The sequence below is a fragment of the Anas platyrhynchos genome, chromosome 2 (genome assembly GCF_047663525.1).
Source record: "Anas platyrhynchos isolate ZD024472 breed Pekin duck chromosome 2, IASCAAS_PekinDuck_T2T, whole genome shotgun sequence".
Taxonomy (NCBI): domain Eukaryota; kingdom Metazoa; phylum Chordata; class Aves; order Anseriformes; family Anatidae; genus Anas; species Anas platyrhynchos.
Genome location: NC_092588.1, coordinates 128,982,005 through 129,005,392, shown reverse-complemented (window position 1 = coordinate 129,005,392; position 23,388 = coordinate 128,982,005). Strand labels below are relative to the sequence as shown.

General features: G+C 35.7%; 1 protein-coding gene across 15 annotated transcripts in view; it reads right to left on the bottom strand.

Annotated features, from left to right (window-relative positions):
- Window positions 1-23,388, bottom strand: part of CRPPA (CDP-L-ribitol pyrophosphorylase A) — a 147,558-nt gene that overhangs the window by 66,069 nt on the left and 58,101 nt on the right. For 8 of the 15 annotated variants that reach the window (XR_011806990.1, XR_011806993.1, XR_011806996.1 and 5 more), the window contains exons 6-10: window positions 17,964-18,061; window positions 11,927-12,016; window positions 11,249-11,341; window positions 8,136-8,264; window positions 875-1,974 (exon numbers count right to left, since the gene is read on the bottom strand). Coding sequence is in view for 7 of the 15 variants with exons in the window: in XM_072033578.1 (XP_071889679.1) it covers window positions 7,074-7,154; window positions 8,136-8,264; window positions 11,249-11,341; window positions 11,927-12,016; window positions 17,964-18,061 (491 nt within the window). In the remaining 8 variants the exon portion in view is untranslated. Of the gene's footprint in view, window positions 1-874; window positions 1,975-4,920; window positions 4,948-5,547; window positions 5,688-6,239; window positions 7,155-8,135; window positions 8,265-11,248; window positions 11,342-11,926; window positions 12,017-17,963; window positions 18,062-23,388 lie in introns of those variants that run through there. The other 7 variants (XM_072033577.1, XM_072033584.1, XM_072033582.1 and 4 more) reach the window with 5 other exon arrangements.

Genomic DNA, 23,388 nt, shown 5'->3' with positions numbered 1-23,388 from the left:
CAAGTTGAGAATTTTCTACTGTTTTTATCAGTTATGATGATAACATAATTTTTATTTAAAATAACTGTGGAAGTTACTGTTTTTCTGATACTTTCATTCCAACATGTCAGTATGTTTTATTTGCATCTTCCCAAATAATATTAAAAAGTTTACTGAGACCTAAGGGCTGTACACAGGTTGGGGAGTAAAATGCATTTTTCATTCTTGACTTGCTACATTCTTGACTATCACATTATTTTTATACACTTCAGCAACTGGTATGTTCCGTAATGGATGACTTTCATATGATCAATCCAATTTAAGCAACAAATATGATTTAAGGCTTAGTAACACAAATACATATAGAAACCTCAAGTGCTGCTTCCAACCCTTGTAAAGAAACACACACAAGTAAGCCTGGGGCTGGATTACTTGATTCCTACTTGTAATTAGAGGGAGAGGATGAAAGTGGAAATTAACACTCCAATGTAGACTTGATGGCCAATGCCTCCACTGCACAAATTTTAAGGGCTATCATACTTTGAAGACTGCAGCAAATGCAACAGTGACTTCAGTTACCAACAATGTACAGCATGATATGGATTTCTTTTTGTGTTTAAATGGACCAAGAACTTCAAAAGCTTTCCTGGTCAAACATAGTAATAAAAACAGTTATGCTACAAATTGTGTTGTGAATTAACCCTCAAAAACAGCTAGGTACCACATAGTCACTCACTCCCACCCAGGACCCATCTCTGTGGAACAGAGAAAAAGGAAAGGAAGAGTAACAGCAAGAAAGTTGTTGGTTGAGATAAAAAAAATGTTTAATAAGCAACGAAGAAGTTGAAGAAAAAAGAAAGAAAACAAAAGCAGTGATGCAAAGGCAATCACTCACCACCTCCCATGGGTAAATGCCCAGCCAGTTCCCAAGAGAAAGATGGCTAACCTCCCTAAACTCCCTTCTCTCCCTTTTTATTGCTGAGCATAGCATTATATGGCATGCAATATCTCTTTGGTTAGCTGGGGTCAGCTGTCCTGGCCGTGTCCCCTCCCAGAATCTCCCCCCCAGCAAACTTGCTGGCAGGACAGTGTGAGAAACAGAAAAGGCCTTGACACTGTGCAAACACAGTTCAGCAATAGCTAAAACATGGGTGTATTATCAACATTGTTTTGGTCACAAATCTAAAACACAGCACTCTGTGAGTTGCTATGAAGAAACTTAACTCCATCCCAGCCAGACCCATTACACTGAGGAAGCAATATGGAAGAGGGGAGAATTTTACAAGGCACAGTAAAAAATAAAAATTAAATTTAAAGCACAACTGATAGCTGTCATTGGATACAAGTAAATTAAATGAGTGAAAATTACTGATATTTCTCTGTAGAAACCCAAAGTTCCATAAATATGTTACACATATGTTACACATCTTTGCCTGTACAAACACAAAATACATTAAATACAAATAAAAAATAAATACAAAACCTGTAAGGAACACTTTTTTTCCGAGAAAACCACTCTACAATAAAATATTGAAACAGTATTAACATTACTAGCAAAGCTAGCATTAACTCTATAAAATCCTATTTTCAGAGTAATTTTATACTTAAGATAGAAAAATAAACTCTGCATTGAAATAATGTCTCTGGGGAGACCTCATAGCAGCGTTCCAATTCCTAAAGGGGGCTTTTTAAGAAAGATGGGGAGGGACCCTTTACCAGGGTGTGTAGTGAACGCCATTACAAGGGTTAACAGTTTTAAATTAAGAGATTTAAATTGGAAGTTAGGAGGAAATTCTTCACTGGGAGGATGGTGAGGCACTGGAACAGGTTGCCCAGAGAAGCTGTGGATGCCTCATCCCTGGAGGTGTTCAAAGCCAGGCTGGATAGGGCTTTGGGCAACCTGGTCTGGTGGGAGGTGGCCCTGCCCACAGCAGGAAGGTTGGAACAGAGGGATCTTTAAGGTCCCTTCCAGCCCAAGCCATTCATTTTTTCATTCTAAAAAAAAAAAAAAAAAAAAAAAAAAAAGTTATCTGAAAACTTTCTGCCTTTTTTTTTTCCCCTTAGAAAAGTATACCCAGGTACAAAAGATCATTAAGGAACTATCAAAGCATAAGGCAGGTACCATTTTCAAGATGCCTCTTAAACATACCTAACGATTTTAATAAGCTTCTTTTTTGTTTTGTTTTATGTATTAAGAACTAAAGTCAGAAAAAAGACAGATACCCTCATTGCTACAGGTTAGTATTTTGGGTACCTGCTAAACATTGCCTTTTGGGGATAGCATGGAAGCAAGGAGAGAGGACTAATTTTTGATGCTCCTGGTCTGATGCCCAGCTTACTCAGACTTTAAGCATTGCTTTAAGCCAAGAATTGCAGTACTAACAATCCAAAAGTGAAACTGTCCATAAACAAAAACAATGGACTTCACAGGTTTTTATTAGGCAAGTTAGCAATGGAAAAAGTAAGTTAAAAGCAGTTTGTTTGCAAACAAAATTTTATGTCAATATCCTTTCATTTTAAATGTTTATGTTTCCAGTAAGAGATAGCAGGTCAACATCAAAGCTTTCATAATAGGGAAAAAATGTCAGAGTAACTAATAACAGATTGGAAGATCAAACTCAGATTTGATATTCATAATAATATTTGTTTTGCAAACGGTTCCAATTCAATGTTTATTCTCTATCACATTGAAGTATCTAGCATAATTAAAACATACACACTTTTCAAACTTATTTTCCTTCCCTCTAGAGAACTTGGCATTTCACCTTATGAACCCATTTGTTCCCCAAAATTCTACTCCACACTATCAAACTATTTTAGAGTAATATTATTTTATGCAATTGAAATATCCACGAAAATAAACAATCACGAGCCATTATTGACTAACACTGCCAGAATGCCTTAACTGGGGTGTGAAAGCAAGGAAGTTTAAAGACAATTTTATGAATATAAGACTTTTAGGATAAGTCTAAGTGTGTGCTGGGTCTGCCTGGGATGGCGTTAACTTGTAGCTAGAACAGCACTGATCTCTCTTGATCTTGTCTATTGCTAATCAGTGCTGGTCACTAGCACCATGACTCTCTCCAAATGCCCCAGAGCCAATAGGCTATGGATGGCCACAAGGATGGGTGGACACATCACCAGGGCAGCTTACTTAAAACGATGTATTTTGTTTATGTAGCCAAGGCTGAGCAGCAGGGGGGGGCTGCAGGGGTGGCCTCTGTGAGCGGAGCCCAGCAGCTGCCCCATGTCAGGTCAGGGCCAGCTCCAGACAGCTCCAAAGGGACCTGCTGCTGACCAGAGCCAAGCTAGGGAGTGATGCTTGGTGGGCCTCTGGGAGAGCAGAGTTAAGGAAGGAGAAAAAAACTGCGCTGTGCAACAAGAGCTTGGAGAAGCAGCCCTGCAGACGCCAAGGTCAGTGCAGCAGAACGGCAAGAGGTGCTCCAGGCAACAGTTCCCCTGTGGCGAGGCCCCAGCGGGGAAGGCTGTCCCCCTGCAGCCCACGGGTCCCACGTGGAGCAGATCTCCACCCTGCAGCCCATGGAAGAGCCCCAGTGGAGCAGGTGGATGTGGCCTGGAGGAGGCTGTGGACCACGGAGAGCCCCCACGGGAGCAGGCCCCAGGCAGGAGCTGCAGCCCGTGGAGAGGAGCCCATGCAGGAGCAGGGAGTCTGGGGGGAGCTGCCGCCTGTGGGGGGACCCCTGCTGGAGCAGTTTGCTCCTGGGGGATGGACCCTGTGGTACAGAGCCGTGTGGGAGCAGTTCTTGAGCAGCTGCTGTCTGTGGGCAGCGCCTGCAGGATCAGTTTGGGAAGGACAGCATCCTGTGGGAGGGACCCCATGTGGAGCAGGGGCAGAGATTGACCATGAAGGAACAGTCTGGAAACCCTAGACTGACCACAGCCCACTCAGGAGAAAGAGGGGGCAGATAGAAGTAAGGTGTCTTTAGTTTGCTTTTAGTTTCTCCATGCTCTAATCTGCTAGTGATTCAGGCACTAAATTACATTAATCTCCCCATGAGTCTGTTTTGCCTGTGACAATAATTGTTGAGTCATCTCCCCATCCTTATCTCAACCCTTGAGCCTTTGCCATTGTATTTTCTCCCCCTCTTTCTTGAAGTGGAGGGAGGGAGAGAGCAGCTGTGGTGGAGTTCAGCTGCCCAGCTGGGTAAAAGCACCACAGCTGACGAAAGGCATATTCCATGCCATATGATGTCACACTCAGCAATAAAAGCCAGGAAAGGGGAAGAAGAGGGGGGCTCTTGTTACACAGACACCTGTCCCCCACACACAACTGCTATGCATATTGAGGCCCTGCTTCCCAGCACATGGCCAAAAACAGTTTGTTGATGTGAAACAGAATAATTGTTTTTTCTTCTCTTTGCTTCCACACAGCCGTTGATTGTTTTGCCCTCTTTCTTTTACCTTTAATTAAATTATCTTTATCTCAACCCATGAGCCTTTTTCTTTCCATCATACTTTGTTCTCCCCCTCTTCTTTTGAGGAGGGGGAGTGAGGGAATGGTTGTGGTGGATGTAAGCTGTCCAGCACGGTAAAACCACCACAAAGTGCCTTAATCATTGTGGCTGACAGGGTGGTGGGAGAACTCTGATTCATCCAATTAAAAGTTCAATAGATGAAATAAGTCTAAAAAGGTCATGTTTAAAATGCATTAAGCATTAATCTTACCATTTTCAGTGCAGCTTGTTAAACTCCTAGAAACTGTAACATCATAGACAAATTGATCAACTTTCCGACCTTTCCCTGGTAAAAAACTGTAGTTATTTAATGAAAATCCAAAAGGTTGCCAATTATTTTTCTAAAAAGCTCATCTTTCTCAGACTGGGAATTTGAGGCTGCACTGCAATGTTAGCTTGTAGGAATGCTTAATTAGAACATCTTTAATAAATTTTCACAGTTGTAATAATTCAATGAATTTATTACCTGTTTTTGCTAGGGGAGGAGGAAGACCTGGGGGGAAACAAGGAAAGGAAAGTGAGAGAGAATGACAGAGAAAGAAAGGGAGAAACTGTGCAAGTAAATGTAAGAGTACCTATGCATAAATTCATTTCCAGTTCGCAAACTACCTTTTGCTTTGCCATTTGGATTATCCCATTCTGTTTTGTGATTCCTGTTTCGGGAAACACTGCCTTAAAGCCTGCCCTGCTTTTAAGGGATCTTTAATAAAAAAAATGTAAACATATGCCTTTTTGATTTTACCAAACCAGGCAGAAAAAAATTAGCACTTTCAGTAATGTCCTCAATCACCGAGCACACTGTGGATGAGCATCTTGTCTTCAAAAGTCTAAAAGACTACAATAAATGTGCAGTAGTGTACATAAGAAATCACACTTCAGTTTACTTTAGTTTCCAACAGCTTCATAACAACTATTGTATTGCATCATTTGTCTTTTCTTAGGGTACAGACTGTGTTTTTTCTGGCTATTTCAGTAAATAGTTTGTCTGCCTTAATCAGATAGCTGTTTCAGAGACAAAAGTATTTGAGGCCACCTAATCCCAGGCAAGCCTCTGCACATAACTGCTGTGTTTCCAGGATATTCCGTCAGTGCATCTCTGAAGTAGGATTACTTGAAATATAGTTTTATAACCAACATATTTTAATATTACTTTAATATTTTAAAGCTTTCTGTGGCTTCCTGTATCCATCCATATGTATTTTATTCCACATGATAATTCTTCCTTTTTTTTTCCTGTGTGAAAAGTAGTAATTATTACTGAAACTTCTGGACCAAAATTATAATATTGTAACTTTTACAGCCTTCTGCATTTCTATTCCCATATTTGGAAATGTTGCCTTTTTTTTTTTCCAGATACAAAGATCTGTGTTGACTATTTTCGGTAATTCAATCATCAGAAATTGTTACTTTAGTAAGCAGAATAGTAGTATATGGACAAACTAGTATTTTATAAAACTTAAACTAGTATATTTGAGTAAAAACCTACATAGTATACATTCAATGTTTAACCACAGTAACGAACTTAAGTGTTTGTGATATCAAGGCTCAATATTATTCCATTGCTCAGATCAACAAGTAACCATCACATGCAATTGAAATTCTCTTCCAAATCTTGCAATTTGAATGGCAAAAATGACAAACCAATGCTGTTAAAATTAATATATTTCCCACCAGGCATGGATATAGTATCGTGACATTACCTTTTGTATTATCTGGTTTATTAGCAGTTTGTTTAGGTTTACTTTTATATATATATATATATATATATATATATAGGTTTACTCATGACTAACTTGGCCTTTTTATAAGTTTTACTCCTAGTCTGCAGAATAAACTGTTCTGTATAACACCCTATTAGACTAACTACTACTTAAAATAGAAAACAACTATTCTGATATACAAATCATTATTTTCAGGGTATAGCACTAAATCATCATAGTTGGAACTTCACTAACATTATAGTGTTGCCCAATTTTTTTGCCCAACACCATCATGTGCCAGTTATATCTTACATTTAAACTGGATTTTTTTCCTAATTCCAAGTCACCTTGTTTATCAGCTATTTCCTTCAACTCATCTGAAAAAAACTCAAAATCTAACTCCACAAGTTCAGACTCTGGAATTTTCTGAATACTCTTTCCCCCCTCTGGCTTTTGTATATGTAAAATGACTGCACCTCAATATTTTCATAGTCACGTCTCAATAAATTCTTTGTCTATTACGTTCTATCCCTATTCAAGGATTAGTAGAAGTGTGTATATCAACCATGTATGTTTGATAGTGATGATATAAGCTGTCAGCTAGAGGGAACCTCCATGAAGTAATTTGTCATCACAAAGGATACTGACAGAAGCTGTTGCAACAAGAGGTTGAGCATCCTGCATTACAGCAGCAGGCACTTTTTGTGTTTCCACTTCCTCTGGATCCACCAACATGCCAGTATTAAATTCACCAATCCTTTCTAAAGTATGCAACTTCTGTAAGGGTGACAGCAGCCACTCTGGAGAACTGCAAGCTGTGAACCAATACCATATCTAAAAGCATCGATGTTTGCAATTACAAGAGTTTGCCGGAGTATCAGACTCTTGATTAAAGAGTTGACATGCTTGTACTTTCACTTCAGTAGACAAAGAGAGGATCCACGTTATTAGCTAATAGGTTGTACTTGAAGTAAAATACCTTGGTGACTTGAAACATCCTCTGAAGTGAAAAACAAAACAAAACAGAAAAACACAGCCAAAACAAAAATAGAAACCTTCTCGGGAACAAGAAAGAAACTAATTTCATGTAATAATTCATAAATTCATAATTTCATATTCCCATATGAAATAGTTATGCTGGTATTAGAAGTCTGTAAAGGTATTAATTAATAGGTATTGATAATCATACCTTTAATAAAGCCAATAGAATTTGGAGGGAAAATCAAGTATTTGGTATACCAGAAAAATAACCTATGGATAGACAGTTTATATATACATAACTCCAACACCAATCAATTTTTAAAAAAAAGTCAAGATTACATTTATCCTTCTATATTAAAATTTCCATTGAATATCTAGCTTATTCACTTGTTCACTTCTGATTGAGCTGTCTACACAAGCAGCAAAAAAAAAAAAAAAAAAAAAATGTATTTACACTGGATGCAAAAGTCCACTTTTCCGGCTGTAAGAACGCATTTCCCAGAAAAAAAATTATTCACTTTAGATAGCTTCTGTGAGTACAAAGGACGCTGGAGTGATAACTTTTTTAACCTGAGGCTAAAATTGGCTCTTATTGGAATGTTTGTATCATCACCTATATGCCACCTTCTTTCAGCCACCTGAATACCAAACACTGTTTCAATGCAAGGCATAACAATCTGAAAAAGCACTAATCAAAAATACTTCCACTATTTTTCACTTTTTAAAGTCTGTAGAAAGCAGAAAAAGAAAAAAGGACTGTGACATTTTCATGTGCTTTTAAAAACTGTTTGCCATTTGTTCCTCTCTAATCAGAATGCTTACATTTTTGCCTATAACTACAGGCTCTTCTGAATTTTGAACAAGAACAGGCAAGAAACTTTCCAATAAATGTTTTTCATGTCATATTTATTCCCCTTTGATTTTGTTTTAGATGAAGATTCTATCATTAATCATATAAATCACAAAAGTGGATACTTTGCTGGTAGAAAGAATTACATACCTTACATTGGATAAGGAGACCATAAACCAAAATATTTTTCTTTTTCACTTCCCTTGCAAATTTCTTGATCTTAGTTAGTTCTTCCAACCCAATGCTGAAAGAAATATTTTCTGAAATACTCAAGTGCACCTGCAAAGGAACAGATATTCAAAAAAATACTACTTTTCCAAAGTACGTTATTTTAGACTGCCAGGTTTTAATAGCTCATACCATTGTTAAGGACACACAAGAACACAGGCTAACGAAGGTTTTTCTTAGTTTCTATTCACATTGTGATGTCACTAAATATATAAGTGATGGAATTCAATTATTTCTTTTCAAAGAACGGTGAGACCAGTATGCCAGAACAAAGCAGAACACAATGTTTTAATTGTGTATTAAAAATATTTAATTAAATCAGAAAAACAAACAACATTCTTTCCTAAGCTCTAATCTAACTTTCACAGATTTTTACTATCAGGATAATAGAGAAATACAGATGTTTTTCTTAAGCATGTTAAAGGTTTTCAAAATGGAACTGCATTATTTAAAGATTTATTTTCAATTTACTGCCTTCTCAGTGTAGAATATTACTTGCCTAAATTAGATTCAATAAAACACTTTTTCCACCTAATTAGAAGACATTCCTCCCACTGCCTAGTTTTAGGTGCTTGTTAGGAACAACTGATGGATGAATTATATCAACTGAACTACAATAAAGGAATGAAATGTATCATTTTTTTCTTAAAGCTACCTTCAAAGGTGTTCACCTAAATGTACATGCAGTAAGCTGCTCAAGCAAATACACTTTCATCAACAATGGTGCTGGATGCTACAATGACTTCAAGATCTACTATCTTAGTGACAAAACCTGAGTTTCACAGTGAGTATGTGTTACTATTGTTTGCATCCATACATACTTCTCTGGGAATATTAAGTCTAGAATATTTATAGCTGCAATCATTTAAACAAAGCTCTCACATTCCATGTGTGTTACAGGGAAAAAAAAAAAAAAAAAAAAGGCCTTCATACAAAATCCAGGATAGAGAATAGCTAGGAGGCTGGCAATGTTTTTAACATTGTGGTATTACTCAGTTGCAAGTGACTTATGAATGAACCTGTTAGAGCAGATGCAGAAGAGGGCCACGAGGATGATCAAGGGGCTAAAGCAGCTCTCTTATGAAGACAGGCTGAGAGAGCTGGGGTTGTTCAGCCTGGAGAAGAGAAGGCTCTGGGGAGACCTTATAGGTACTGGAAGGCTGCTAAAGGCTGCCTACAGGAAAGCTGGGGAGAGCCCTTTTACCATGGTGTGTAAAATGACAAGGGTTAATGGTTTGAAACTAAAAAAAGGGTAAATTTAGATTAGATATTTGGAAAAAAATCTTTACAATGAGGGTGGTGAAGCACTGGAGCAGGTTGCCTGGAGAAGCTGTGGATGCCCCATCCCTGGAAGTATTCAAGGGTGGATGCCCCATCCCTGGAAGTCCCAGGCTGTATGGGACTTTGGGCAACCTAGTCTGGTGGGAAGGTGGAGTTGGAGTTAGATCATAGTTGGAGTTAGATCATAGAATGGCTTGGCTTGGAAGGCCCTTAAAGATCATCTAGTTCGAAGCCCCTTGCCACAGGCAGGAATGCCACCCACTAGATCAGGTTGGCCAAGATAATCTTTAAGGTCCCTTCCAACCCAAACCATTCTGTTGTTCTAATTGATTAAGCTAATTACGTGTCCCCAAAACTTAACAGAGAGAAATGTTTTTTAAAATTCTTAATAAAGGGTTAATGAAAACATTCTCAGTCCAGAAGAGTACGTTCTGCATATCCACTAGACCTGCAAATGGGCAAAAGATTTGGAGGTGTATCACTACTCTGATTAAAGGCAGAAAGAATTTACCTTATTTTCAAAATTCAGTAAAATTAAAGCTCCACCCTGAACTTCCTCAGAAATAGCATCAGAAAAAGAAAAAAAAAAAAAAGAGTCTAGAAATAAAGTTCTAAATCTTTCCATAGAATTAGGGTTTCTCAGTCCATAAGACAACAACATACAGTTAGTGAGGATATCAGGTTTTGTAAAATACTACTTATCTTCATGATATCTCATTTATTCATTAAAAATAATAATAACATTTCATAACTTGTTATCATGAACCTCAGATTAAGCCTAATTTGAGAAGTAAATTCTCAGTTTTGCCTCCAGATCACTAGATTACATGACTACACACTTTGGAAACCAGGTAAAATAGGCTCTAGGTAAAATAATTATTTATCTGTTTTTCAGTGGCTTCCTATAAGGAATTAGTTTATGAAATCACACCAGATTATTATGCATTATTAATGGATAATAGATCAGAGGCATACACTTTGGTGAGACACAGCATTAACGATGCTCATTCAACCCAATACTTCTCATCCCTATCTAAAAAGTCAGACAATATAACGACAGAATTGTATCTAATTACACTGCACAGAGACTTTCAAATCTCCTCATATTTTCTCCTTTTTAACAGACTGAGTAAAATAAAAGTCATGTACACCTTCAGCTGTCATCTGCATGAAACGTTAAAATTATTTTGGCAACAATATTCAAATCAGAATTATAGCCAAAAATGGAGTTCAAAACTTTTGCCACATACCAGAATACACATTTCAGTCGTATAACATCTTGATGTTTTATATTGCAAAGTGCTTCTCAGTTCTTTTTTAATATTTGAACCAGAAAAGCAACAATAATTTTTAAAACTTTGAATAAATCCATGAAGCACAGAAAAAAAAATAAAGCCACTTAACTTTCTTTCAACCACGTATTCCAGGAGAGTACACCATTTGCAGCATCCCCATATGAGATGATGCACAACAACAAAGCAGGAGTTAACAACGCAATATGAATAGCCAAAATAAATCTTTTACAGATCTACATAACTAATAATTGGCCTTTTGCTAGTATTGGTTTATTTCCTGACACTATATAGTACATTTGCTGAAGTGCAAAGACATTTTACAGTCTAATTTACAGTTCAAATTTTAAATCATATTCAGAGGTATCAGTGTCTCTTGAAATAGTCTAAATCTAGTGTAACACTTTATTATTAGCAGTTATTTACAGATATTTTCTACAGGAAATTTTAAGAGTTACCTACCAAAATAAGAATAACTGGATATAAGAGAGGAATATTTGATTTTTCTAACATATCCACTAGTTGCTGGATTTCTTCAGTAGCATACTCTTTATCCTAAAAAAAAAAAAAAAAAAAAAAAAAATAGAATTACTAAAAATATCAAACAGTTATATAGTTATTTCATAAAAATGGTATTCAAAGATCTATCATTTACTAAAAAAAGATACATAACTCGTGGGGGTGGAGGAATATTTGATTTTATATTTGAGGTTAAGAACATTATCGTTTAAAAAGTACATGTAACAACCTTAAGGGTCTTGCTTGATCTCAAAGTTCAGCGAAAACTTTCCAGTTCCCATACAACGAGCCAAATATTGATTGCAAAGCATGCACATGTCCAAAGTGGGAAGCACGAATGAAGACCACAATAGCAATGCACAGTTAGATAACTACATGTGGTGTACCTCTTCATATTGCATCCCACTTGTTCAATAAATTGTGACTTGTTTAACAACATACTGAATGAATTGCAAAACCAGGAGTGAAAAAAAGACCAGTATGTCAACGGTCCACTTTGATGAATATTAAACACACCAACCATCGAATGGATACAAACTATTTGTTATTCAAATATGTAATTATTTACTATTACTAAAAAGTTTTGCACTTAAACTAAAAGCATGCATCCCTCCTACTTACATTGATGCATAGAAAATTGTAGCACTCTCCTGAAAAGATGTTTTGTAGATGGCTATCATTTTTTCTTAGAGATATTGATATAGCTTCAACCTGATCAGAAAAAAATATATTACTTCTTCACGAATTCGACTTCAGACTTAACCATCTGCTAAATCTTCCACAATCGTCACAGAGATTGTTAATTCAAATGGCATAAAACTGGCAGTATTTCCAATACAAGAACTAAAATCTGCTCAGACTTTCAGGTCACTCAACAGTGAAGCATGGAGTCCAGAACCCTACAGTTTTCTGCAAGTATTTGCTGAAGTGTACTGCTAGAGGGAGCCATTCCAAAATCAGCCCTGAAAGTATCATCAGACACTAGAGTTAGAGCCTGGGGTAGGGCTCTACCCTGGGATGAACATACCTCTGGGATGTTCAACTCTTCCCAGAGATGAAACACTGTTAATAGGATCAAGACAACATATTGACTTTAGACCTCTGATTCTAAGCAAATCTTCATGAATTTATGAAGTTTATGAAGTTATTTAGTTTATGAACAAACATATAGTGCCTTCATACAACTAAAATAAAATAAATGAAGGGCCAGGTATGAAGGACCAGATGCACAGGTATTCTAGGATTCTGTTATGACAAGAATCATTTAGAATGTCTCCCAAAAAGTATTTCATTGATGAATACTTTAGAATACCTTCTTAATCACAAACATATTTATTTTGTATCCTTTAGCTATAACACCAGCTAAGAAATGATCTTATCCTAATTAAAATAAAAAGTAGATTCCACTACATCACCAGGTTCAGGCTTGCCTTAAGGAAAATAGCAATCCAAGTTTCAGAAGGGAACTTTTTTCCCTGAGAAAAGATAACATTTTGAAGCGAGTAAAAAAGTGGTTTTTTGTTTGTTTGTTTGTTAAGCCAAAAACCTTCATGTGGCTTCTATTACACCAGCAAATCTCACCGTCCCACTACTCATGTGCTTTATTTCTGCCCAGAACAGAATGTATGCTAGCTGCAAACAACAGAATTGATACACCGCTGTGCTCTCTCAAAATGTCACTGAATCCACAATCCAACAGAATTACCAAATACCACATTTTAAAAAGGCCATTGTTATCTAAAGTTGTATTTGTTTATTTTTGAAATACTTGGGCAGCTAACTTGTTTGCAAAGAAAGATGGTTTGAAAACCCAAAGCTGAGATTTATGTATTAAAGGTTTTAGAAACTTTGGGGCTGAAAATTTGATAATGCAGCTCTAAATAGTTGATATTTAAAGAATTTAAAAAAAAAATGCAGAAGGCAAGAATTACTAGAACTACTTTAAGAAATGCAGTACTCCAGGGCTGTTCCAGCTTGAACTGCTGCTGAAGTAAAATCAGAAATCCCCAATGCCTTCATGACCTATTGCAACATAGTGCAACAAACATGAAAGCATGCAAGACTTTTCAGAAGGTAAATGGAAAGTGACCCAAAGTCCTTCTTTTTCTTTGAGATGTCAGAATACATGATGCTTAAGTATTCCAGAATATATAATTATTAATTAAGTGTATCAATTTTTATTCAAATTGAACAATCTGAGAGAGCAGTATATTGAGATTTTGTTTTACAGATATATTATTCAGTAAAAATGAAATAAGATTTGTCTCTTGAAAAAGCACAGGTAGGACTATATTCTGTAAGGGGTGGAACACAAAGTAATATGGTACCAGACATATGAGTGGTATACACATACACACCTCTGTTGCTGCGTTGTTCAACTTAAGAGCTCACTTCTCAAATCTTTGCAAATGTAAAAATACCTCTTAGCTCCCAAAAGGGAGCTTCTTCTACATGAGATGCCAAATTATGCCCCTTTCTTTTCATGACTTCAGTGAAATTAGGCTTCCAAACAAGCACAGGCTCACACAGCACACATACTCCTCTAATAGCATCATGCAAACATGAACATGAGAAAACTGTCAGCATATATGTAATTTTTACTTATAAAGTTGACTAGCAAATTCCAAACTAGTCAATTTAGCTTCCATGCACACGCAATGTTTCCTTATATCATCAGTTTTGACTTCATTCTATTAGAATACTCCAAAACAATCCACTGACTTGAACACACTATTCTGCAAACAAATGAAAAAGTAGTTCTTAATCAGAAATTCTTACAGTGAACTCAGCAGAAATAGATTTTTTATTTATTTATTTTTTAATTATGAAAGCATGTCTCTGAAAAGGCTCTTAGTGGAGTTACTTGTCAATTTATTTGTTAAAAGGCAGATTCCAGAGCAACTGGGGCAGATCATCCAAAAACCTTTCTGCACAGTGCCTATTCCAAAGTTCTGAAAAAGCAAATGATCATAACGTATGTGTTACTATTTTTATTTCTCAGGCAATCTCCCAGTATTTACATGCTTTCTATTTTTTTTTTCCAAAGATATATGCAATCAGTATTTTTTTGTGTAGTACTTTGAAAGATACACAACAGACCATCTCTGTCTCTTTTAGTTTTACCCCAGGTTTCTTGTCTAATGCTTTCAAGCCATAGAAGACAGGTTATCATTGATGATAACCTGTATTTTAATTCTCTAATTCTCGTCTCATTCAAGTAAGCATGTAAATACCCTTAAGCAACGATCTTAAGAGAAGGACTCTTTGTCAAGGTTTGTAGTGATAGGACAAGGAGTAATGGAGATTTGGAAGAAATTCTTTACAATGAGGGAGGTGAGGCACTGGCAGAGACTGCCCAGAGAAGCTGTGGACACCCCACCTGTGGTGTTCAAGGCCAGGCTGGATGGAGCTTGGCCTGGTGGGAGGTGTGCCATGACAAGGAGGTTGGAACAGGGTGATCTTTAAGGTCCCTTCTAATCCAAACCATTCTATGATCCTATGATCTGACCCCTGACAAAATGGTTCAGCTGCTCTCATCTAGGAAACAGCAATTCAGTAGCAGATAACCCATGAGAAAGAAGACAGGTGAGTAACAATGCTTGCCAAACTGAAAACTTCAATAAATTGTCAAGTAACTAAAATTAATTCTTCTTCTATTTGGCTAGTTAGTATGCAAAAGTATTTCTTTAAACCGAGTATTTATGAAAGTTACCACATAATTTCAACACTACTTGAGATAACAGAAATTACCTAAAATTCCACCTCAGTAAACAGTGTCATGTTCAGGGGTTAAATAGAACAAAAGTATGGGGATTTGCCTAATTACTTCTGGCTGGTTTAGGAATCAATATTCAGGTAGTATAAAGGAGCAAAGGTGGTAAGGGTTTCTTTTTGTTTTTAACATGAAGATAGGAATAATGAAAATGTTTTCTGTAATGTTTCTCTACATGTCAGACAACCTGTGGTAAAATTTCAATTTTATTCAATATCCACTTTTCATAAAATCTATCAATAATACCAGGACATTAGCAATGTGTAAAAGTTAAAGTGTATTAGAATCCAAAGTCACAATCAATACCAGTCTAGCAGATGGACAACTCAATGATTAAGAAATTATCTCTTTCTCACTGAAAGACTACTTGGTGAAACTTTAGTCCATTCTTAACTGAATAGGACCAAATATTTTGATATACTGCTTGTGGATACTTATTCAGTCACAAAAATAACATACAACTTCATCTAATCATGTTTCATACACAGGAGGAATTGTCATTGAATAAGCAGGAGTACCTAATTCCCAGGTATGGAAGAAAACAGCTTCGGCCCCCATTTAAGTCTGATTGCTTCCAAAGAAAGAGGTAAATAAGAAATTTAAGGAAAGACAACTTATGTCTTTCATAGTAAGATATTTTCAGCAAAAATATTCATTTATTAGATACACAATTTACAGTAACACTTTTAAAATACCTAATCAGAAAGTATTTTACAAGCAATAACTACCTTCACTTTATCTCATCAGTTCGTGTCTTTTTTTCATGTTATTGGTGTTATAGATTCATGATGATGTTACTGCAGTCTCTCTCAGAAACCTCCCTAACAAAATGTCTTTTGGATTCTTCTTTAAAGGTTCTTACTTAGAAGCTGACAAACATATTAAAAGTAAATATGGTGGCTAGTATGCACTAGTATCAAAACTATCAGACATGCTAAACTATTGACCATACTTAGAGAATTCAATTTCAGATTATACATACCCTACCATATGCTTCTCAATCAGTGTTTTATTTACACTGACTATCCTCTAATTAGCCCCTTTGAATAACCCAGATTTCAGTTCAATAAGTTTAATATGGTTAAAGTAATTAACCAGAGTCAAATCTCTCACAAGGTTACTACACTTCACTTTAGAAACACCTTCTTTCTAAGGTCTTTCAAATTTGGGAAGTACCATATAATGCTAACCTTGAAAATTACCTCACATGACTAAGGATGTTTCAAGGAACAGTACAATACAGGGATCTTGATGGAGTTCTTTCGCAAATGTCACCTTGCAGGAATGTTTTAGAAGTGTTGAGGAGACAAAACAAAAACTTGACTGTGAGGAAATAAAACACAGATCAAGAGACGAACGGTGCTAGAAGTCATCAGTTAAACTGATTTAATAGAGTGATCAAATAAATTCATCAAAAGTGAATTGAATGATCAAAAAAAGTCACATATCAGGATGAATCCTTTCACTTTACTCCCTCGTTACCTTGTTTGCAGTCATTTTATATGTAGCTTATTCAAATGCATCACAGGTTCAGACGCCTGACCAACCCAACAGCTAATTGCTTCTACAATCAAAAGCTCCAAAGATGTTGCAGATTTTAATTGGTTTTGGCACCAGTCTGACTTTTAAGTTTAGCTTTCATAAAGCTAGTTGTTCGAACATAAATTATTTGTTTTTTCTTCCTGGACTGGAAGTGTTTCTCATGGTATTATTAATGTGGTTATATGTAAATGTAATAGATATACATAGGAGTGTGTAAGTTGATATTTAAAGTTTGTTTTTGTTATTTTCCCAAAATGAGAAAAATGTGTTCCTCGCAGTACCAGAACAGCTTAACGAGTGAAAAAAGTAAAACTAGTAGTGGATCTAGTATCAGTGAAGTGGAAGAAGACTTCTTGTCTGAATAGCTGTATGATGGAGTAGAAGAAAACGTTATTCAACGCTGCCCATGTTTTGTACTTTAAAATGTAGACATGTAATAGACAAAAAACATGATTTTTCCTACTAAATACAATTATTTCCAAGTAAGAACTGAAAGTACAATATCAAGTTATATTTCCAGATGGAAAACAGCAAGTTTGCTATACAAGAACATCCCATATGAACTGATTACAGAAACCAGATCAATAGACATGAACAAAACCTACTATAAAGGTAAAACTACACATACTGGGAAACCTATATTTTTGATCAGTTACTTCTACTCTACTTCTCTAGGAAAGATGTAATCTCATTACATAAGACATAATTAAGAATTACCCCAATATCACTCAAGATTTGTCTTATTACTAAATGTTAATCATCTTTGGGAAAATGAAAATATGTGATAGTCCCATTATTAAGAATAATGGGAAAGGAAAAGATAGTTAAATGCCAGTGGAAGATTCCATCAATATTCTACAGCAATGCTTCAAGAAGCATTCAGTATGAGTGAAGTGTACTTCCATATCTCTCTGCAAAAAGGCTGATTAACTTTGCATTCACAATTGTGCGAGAATACAACTTACTCTTTAATTCATTTAGACTTTAATTCAGACTTCAAAGTAACAAAAGCATTTCCTCTGTAACATATTTGTAACAATTCAGGCTTACTGAATTCGTAAAAGCTAAAGAAAATGACCTCTCTTTTCTGGATTCAATTTCTCCTCTAATCTAATATAAACATTTTAAAGAGCATCTGTATGATCCCTCTCTATAGTATAATTAAGCAGAAGATGCTTCTTTCTTGGTAACTTCCACACCTGGTGTTAATTCTTTTTAATAAATACTCAAGTGACACAGAAGGTCTCAGTTTCTCTATTCAGAATTTATACCATTTCTTACATGTTCTGACAACGAGAAACTTTAAATTAATCACACAGTTTACAATCACAGAGATGTACTTACTTTTACTTGGCTTTTCAGAGATTCATGAAGGAGAAAACCTACTTGTGCAACAGCTTCCTTCAGATCAGTGATAATACAAATTTGTTGTGATAGGTTATCTGTTATCAAGAAAAAAAAAGCCAAAATAATTAAATATAATTACTTATCTGCTAAATATAATGTCCAATTCATATACTCATGTCTTTTGACTGCTCTTTAAACAAGCCTCCATAAAAGATACACATTTGTTGCATGTGGAAAGGTTTTTTTTGTCTGTTTGCTCTTATACATAATTACACACAAGTTCAATCAGATGCATTTAAGATTATTTAAGTAAACGTCTCAGTTTCTATTGTAAACTCAAAGACTTGTTTCAAAAAATAATTGTTAAGCTGACATAGAGTTAGCATTATGAGAAAGTGACTTCTGTATTTAAAACAATTCTTGTGAGTGGAAACAGTGAATTAATCACTGAGGATCCCCAAAAATGATTCTATGAATCAAGGACACTTATTATGGCCAATATCCATTGCATGTCTACAAAAATCACAGTAGCGACTCTCTTTATATTAAGTTAGCAAGAATGGGGTGGGGTAGAGATAGAAGAGAGAACAGTAACTATCTGCATAAAAAACATCACAACCAGATGAAAGCGAGAATAAAAAAATGCATGGCCAGTTCTCAGAGGACTGGAAATCACAGAATATCACAACTGTGGGAGAAATTATCTTCCCATAGATTCACTGGGCAAAAATATCCTGAATGTGCATCAAAGTTGGCTTGTACTTACTACAGAATAACTTTACAGTCTAAAAGAATGGGTCAGTGGAAAAACCATATTGAATTAATTTCTTATCAGCAGAAAGCAACCAGTAGACTGAAATCAAGAGTGCAAAAGCCACGTGAATTTAGTACTGTACAAGGAATGCAGATACCCTACTGATACAAGAAAGATGTACATAATAAAATAGATTGGTGTATCTGATTTCAAGAACTCAGATTCTATGGAACTAGGTAATTTAACTAAGAAGGTCAGATTGGAGCTATTACAAAAATCTACACGTGGAAGAAAGCTGTGGAATCCAAAAAGGCACCAACACTTCAACAGTTCTTCTTTAAAATAAGTCAGTTTTCAACAAGCAGTGTCAAATGTAACCTCACAAGAGGCTGCTGAAAGATTCTAACTGTAGAAACCCACCTCACTCCTCTCCCATTCTCCTTAAACCTCTGACTTCCTGTAATGTACATGAGAAGGGAGAGAAGACTCCCAAAATGGTGACTAAGAGTTGCAGGTTAAATTTAATAAAGAAGAAAAGAAAGTGATTAAATGTGAAAACATTGGAGGAGTAATGCAGTGCTAAAATATGAAAAAAATGAAAGTAATGATAACGTACACATTGGAAAAATACTGCATGCTTTTAAATGATCAAGAAAAATGTACAGAGAAAATCTGGGAAATCATTGTTTATAAAATCATTATAACAAAGCAATAGTTCTGCTCTAGCTGAGGTTTAAAACTCACTTTCAATTTAAATATCAACACTATCAAGGGCCAATAAAGTCCTTACGTTAGTTTAGGCGGTCTATTCCTTTGCTGTATTATGGGAAGGAAGGCTGAGTATAGCCTCCCTCTTCAATGACACAAAGCCTGTGTCCCACCTCTGAGAAGCTGATCCAGCGAGCTGTCACTCAGCATAGCCACCAGGAATGCAGGGAAGGCAGCTGGATGCTGGCTCCCAGCTCCCTCTGACTTCCTCAAGTCTGCTGGCTACACTCAATATTTCACTCCTGGTTTTCAGGAGTCTGTGTCTGGGTGAATCAAACAGTCAGTCTGGAAAGCCATGTCATGAACCATATAAGTTATCAGCTAACAAGATTTTGTTTTTCATCTGACCACTTGATAATTCAGACTGGAAGGGACCTCAGTACATCTCCAAACTCCTGCTCAAAGCAGCACCACCTATGAGGCCAGGCCTGGTTGCTCAGCCCCCTAATCCCCTGGATCTTGAAAGCCTTTGAGGATGGAGCCTGCACAACCTTTCGAGGCAACACGTTCAATGTTCCACTGTCCTCATGGTGAAAGTTTTGCCTTTTATTGAGCTACAACTTCTCGTTACAATTTTTTTCATTAGCTCTTGTTCTCCAACCATATACCACTGTTCTACTTCTCTTCCCCTCTTTCATGACCTACCTTCCTTTTCATCTACCCCCTTTTTTTTCTTTTTTCCCTCCCCCCTCTTATTATATTACCTAATCAAAATCTCTCTTGCTTTGGCTTCCTCTTCCTCCACTTATCTTAAACTTATTTCCCTGGAAACCTCCTCTTCCCAACACCTGTCTCCCATTTACTCTTGACTTCTTCCCAGCTGCACCTGATTAAGCAGTAATCCTTCCCAACACCGCAACACATTTAACATGAATTCAGAGCATATTTTGGCATGAAATCAAAAATAGTTAAAACTCATTTATGCTGCCATAATTCTGAGCAATTAAACATTAAATTTCTCCATCAGGAAAGTGGAAGGAATTTTCTTCATTGAAGATAAATCAGAATTTCAGAATTAATTCCATTAAATGTCTTTTTCTCTACAGTAGAATCCTTAACGTTGCATCACACGACAAAGCAAAGATTTTCTGGTGGTATTGTTCCTTCCCTACTTCAGGCATTCCTAGTGCAGACACCTGCACCTAAACTGCCCACACCAAGCACCTTGTATATGCAACAAAGAGGCACTTCTAGGAAGTAATTTGTCTGCCATGTTTCAGTTGTTTGCTTTCAAATAAGATTAATCGTTCTCTAGATGACGCGGAGTAGATCACCACCAGCTGTTATGGGACTTATCAGTTACTAGTTTTAGATATAAATATTTGATGTCAAAAATGTCTGCATTTAGTTACATGAATCCCAACTTCACAAAATCTTCCCTTAATATTTTCTGTCTGCAACTTTGGGTAGTTATGTGCCAATGTTTCTGTTCTTTATCCCCCTATACTATACTGAGCACTTCCTACATGTGTCATTCCCCTTCTCCACATTATTGGTATGCATGAATTTCTTCCATGAAAAAATTGTATTTTTTTCTTTTTTATAGCTAGGCATTCCTAGCTATAACGAAAGATTTCCTGACATCAGCTTCTAGAGCATTATCATGCATTGATGTATTTTCACATGAAACTATTTTGCAACATTAAAATACACCTATATGAATTTATAAATGAATTCAATTTAATGGTCATTATTTTAGTAAAACTGTCATTACCCTGAAAGAAATGCCCATTCAAGTCCCACTTTCTTCTAATATCTCATGACAGAAAAAGAAGAATTCATATGCACATATCTGTATTTATATAGCAACATTAACTATGTAAATAATACTCAATATACTGATACATAATTAAATTATTTACATACATATATTAAAAATAACACTTATAATAACCCTGCAAAAATGCTATTAAAAGGTCATTCATTAATCAGGGGTTTTGCTTGTATTACCTAAATATTCAGCCGAGATAGTCCTCCTGGATTCTCTGCCACAGCTACACTGATACTAAGAAAATCTGTAGTAGAAGACTACATAATACAGCATGTTAGGCATTTAAGATTATTCCAGCCCAATAAGTGTAGGTAGATTTCAGCAGATTCATTTTTAAAGTGTCATAAAAATATCTAAAAATAAAAATATATTTTTGCTAAAAGTAAACCTATAAACTATATACCTTGAAAAAAGTGTTTTCTAAAAGCTTCAGAATTTCATAATAAATATGAGAATTTCAGCTGAGAGATGTAAATATTTGAAGCTCTTGGAAATTAAAATGGAGAAAATACACCTTTAGTTTAAATGTGTATTTTAACTTTCAAGACAAAAGTCTCTTAAACCTTAAAAATTCTTTTGGGAATCTAGATTAAAATTGAAATTAATTTTCAATTGTTCTATGCCCTGCTTTTGTATCCTGAAAACATCACAACATGAAACTGTTTTAGGTCACATTATTATTCAGTAACACCTGTTATGGTCTTTATCCTAGGATCTGACCCAAAATTATAAAATTAAAAAGTGTACAGGTTAACAGAACTACCTTAGTTTAAAAATATATTGTGCTTTCACAAACTACTTAAAGTTTACCCTGAAAAGCACGCCACAAACAACAAGCAATTATAATACCACTGTTTGAATAAAGATCATAAATATCACATCCTACAGAATGAATACCATAAGAATAAAAATACTGAATTGCAAATGGGTAGGTTTTGGCCTACAGACATTTTTTTTCTTTAAATTGCACATACATGTAAATATGTATACATACACTATATTTACATATCATCCCATTCTTGGTCTGTCATTACAATTCCTACTGTTTTGGAAGCATACTCTGTTCATCAAATAGTTTTAAACTTTGCAGTGATTTCAAAATAAGAAATTGGTTTATCATCATTTTCATTTTCTACACAGCAATGGCTTGACTGCTCTGGAAATTCAGTATGGTTCCCCCTGGCATTTCCAGTATCTTATAACAGAGTTGTTTCTACTACTGTAAACATAAGAAAAATGAAATAAGTATTGCCAAGTATCTAGTTCATTCATGCTTAACAGTATGAGTTGAAACTGTTATTCGTACAACACAGGTAACCGAAAATATCTAATGATTTTTGTTTACCCATTTCATATTTCTTTGTAGCCACAAAAAAAAAAAAAAAAAAAAAAAAACAACCAGCCAAACTTGGCACTGCCTCTACCAATATTAACATACCAAAAAAAAAAAAAAAAAAGGAAAAAAAAGAGGAATATTTTGTGGTAGAAGACAAGGAAGAGGGTTTTTTTCATCCAACAGTAACTGTTCTGAAAAGCACCTCCCCACCTGCCAGTTTATTTTTTGTCTCACAGTGAAGAAAAGCCACCAGTTACTGGACATTGCAGTCTGCGCATGAAACTGCAGCCTAACTCTAGCAAGATCAGTCCTTTGCTTAAAAAAAAAAAAAAAAAAGAAAACTTTTAAAATAAATATTATGTGGGTTCTTCATATAACAAAAAATATATTAAGTAACTCCCAACACCTCTAAAAAGTTCATATATATATATATATATTGATATTTTTCTTTATACTTGCAAAACTTAATTGTGTATACATTCATACAGCAGGCATTTATACAACCGAATATGAGTGTGAAATACCCAATCTGCAAGTGCACATCTGTGAAAAAGTCATTGGAGAAGAAGGGCCCTTAAGAAAAGAAAAACAAGGAGGAGAGACTCCAAACTCCAAATTAGAAGCAACATTTAAAGTTTACATGTTGGAACTAGAGTTCAAAGATACTTACCCTGAGGGCAGTAGTCCTAATGGAAATTTTTTTAGGATGTTTTGTATTAGGCTGATCTTAACTACATTTCTAGATGAGTCACCCTTATTGTAAAAGGATGTTTTCTTACTTCAAGACTATTAA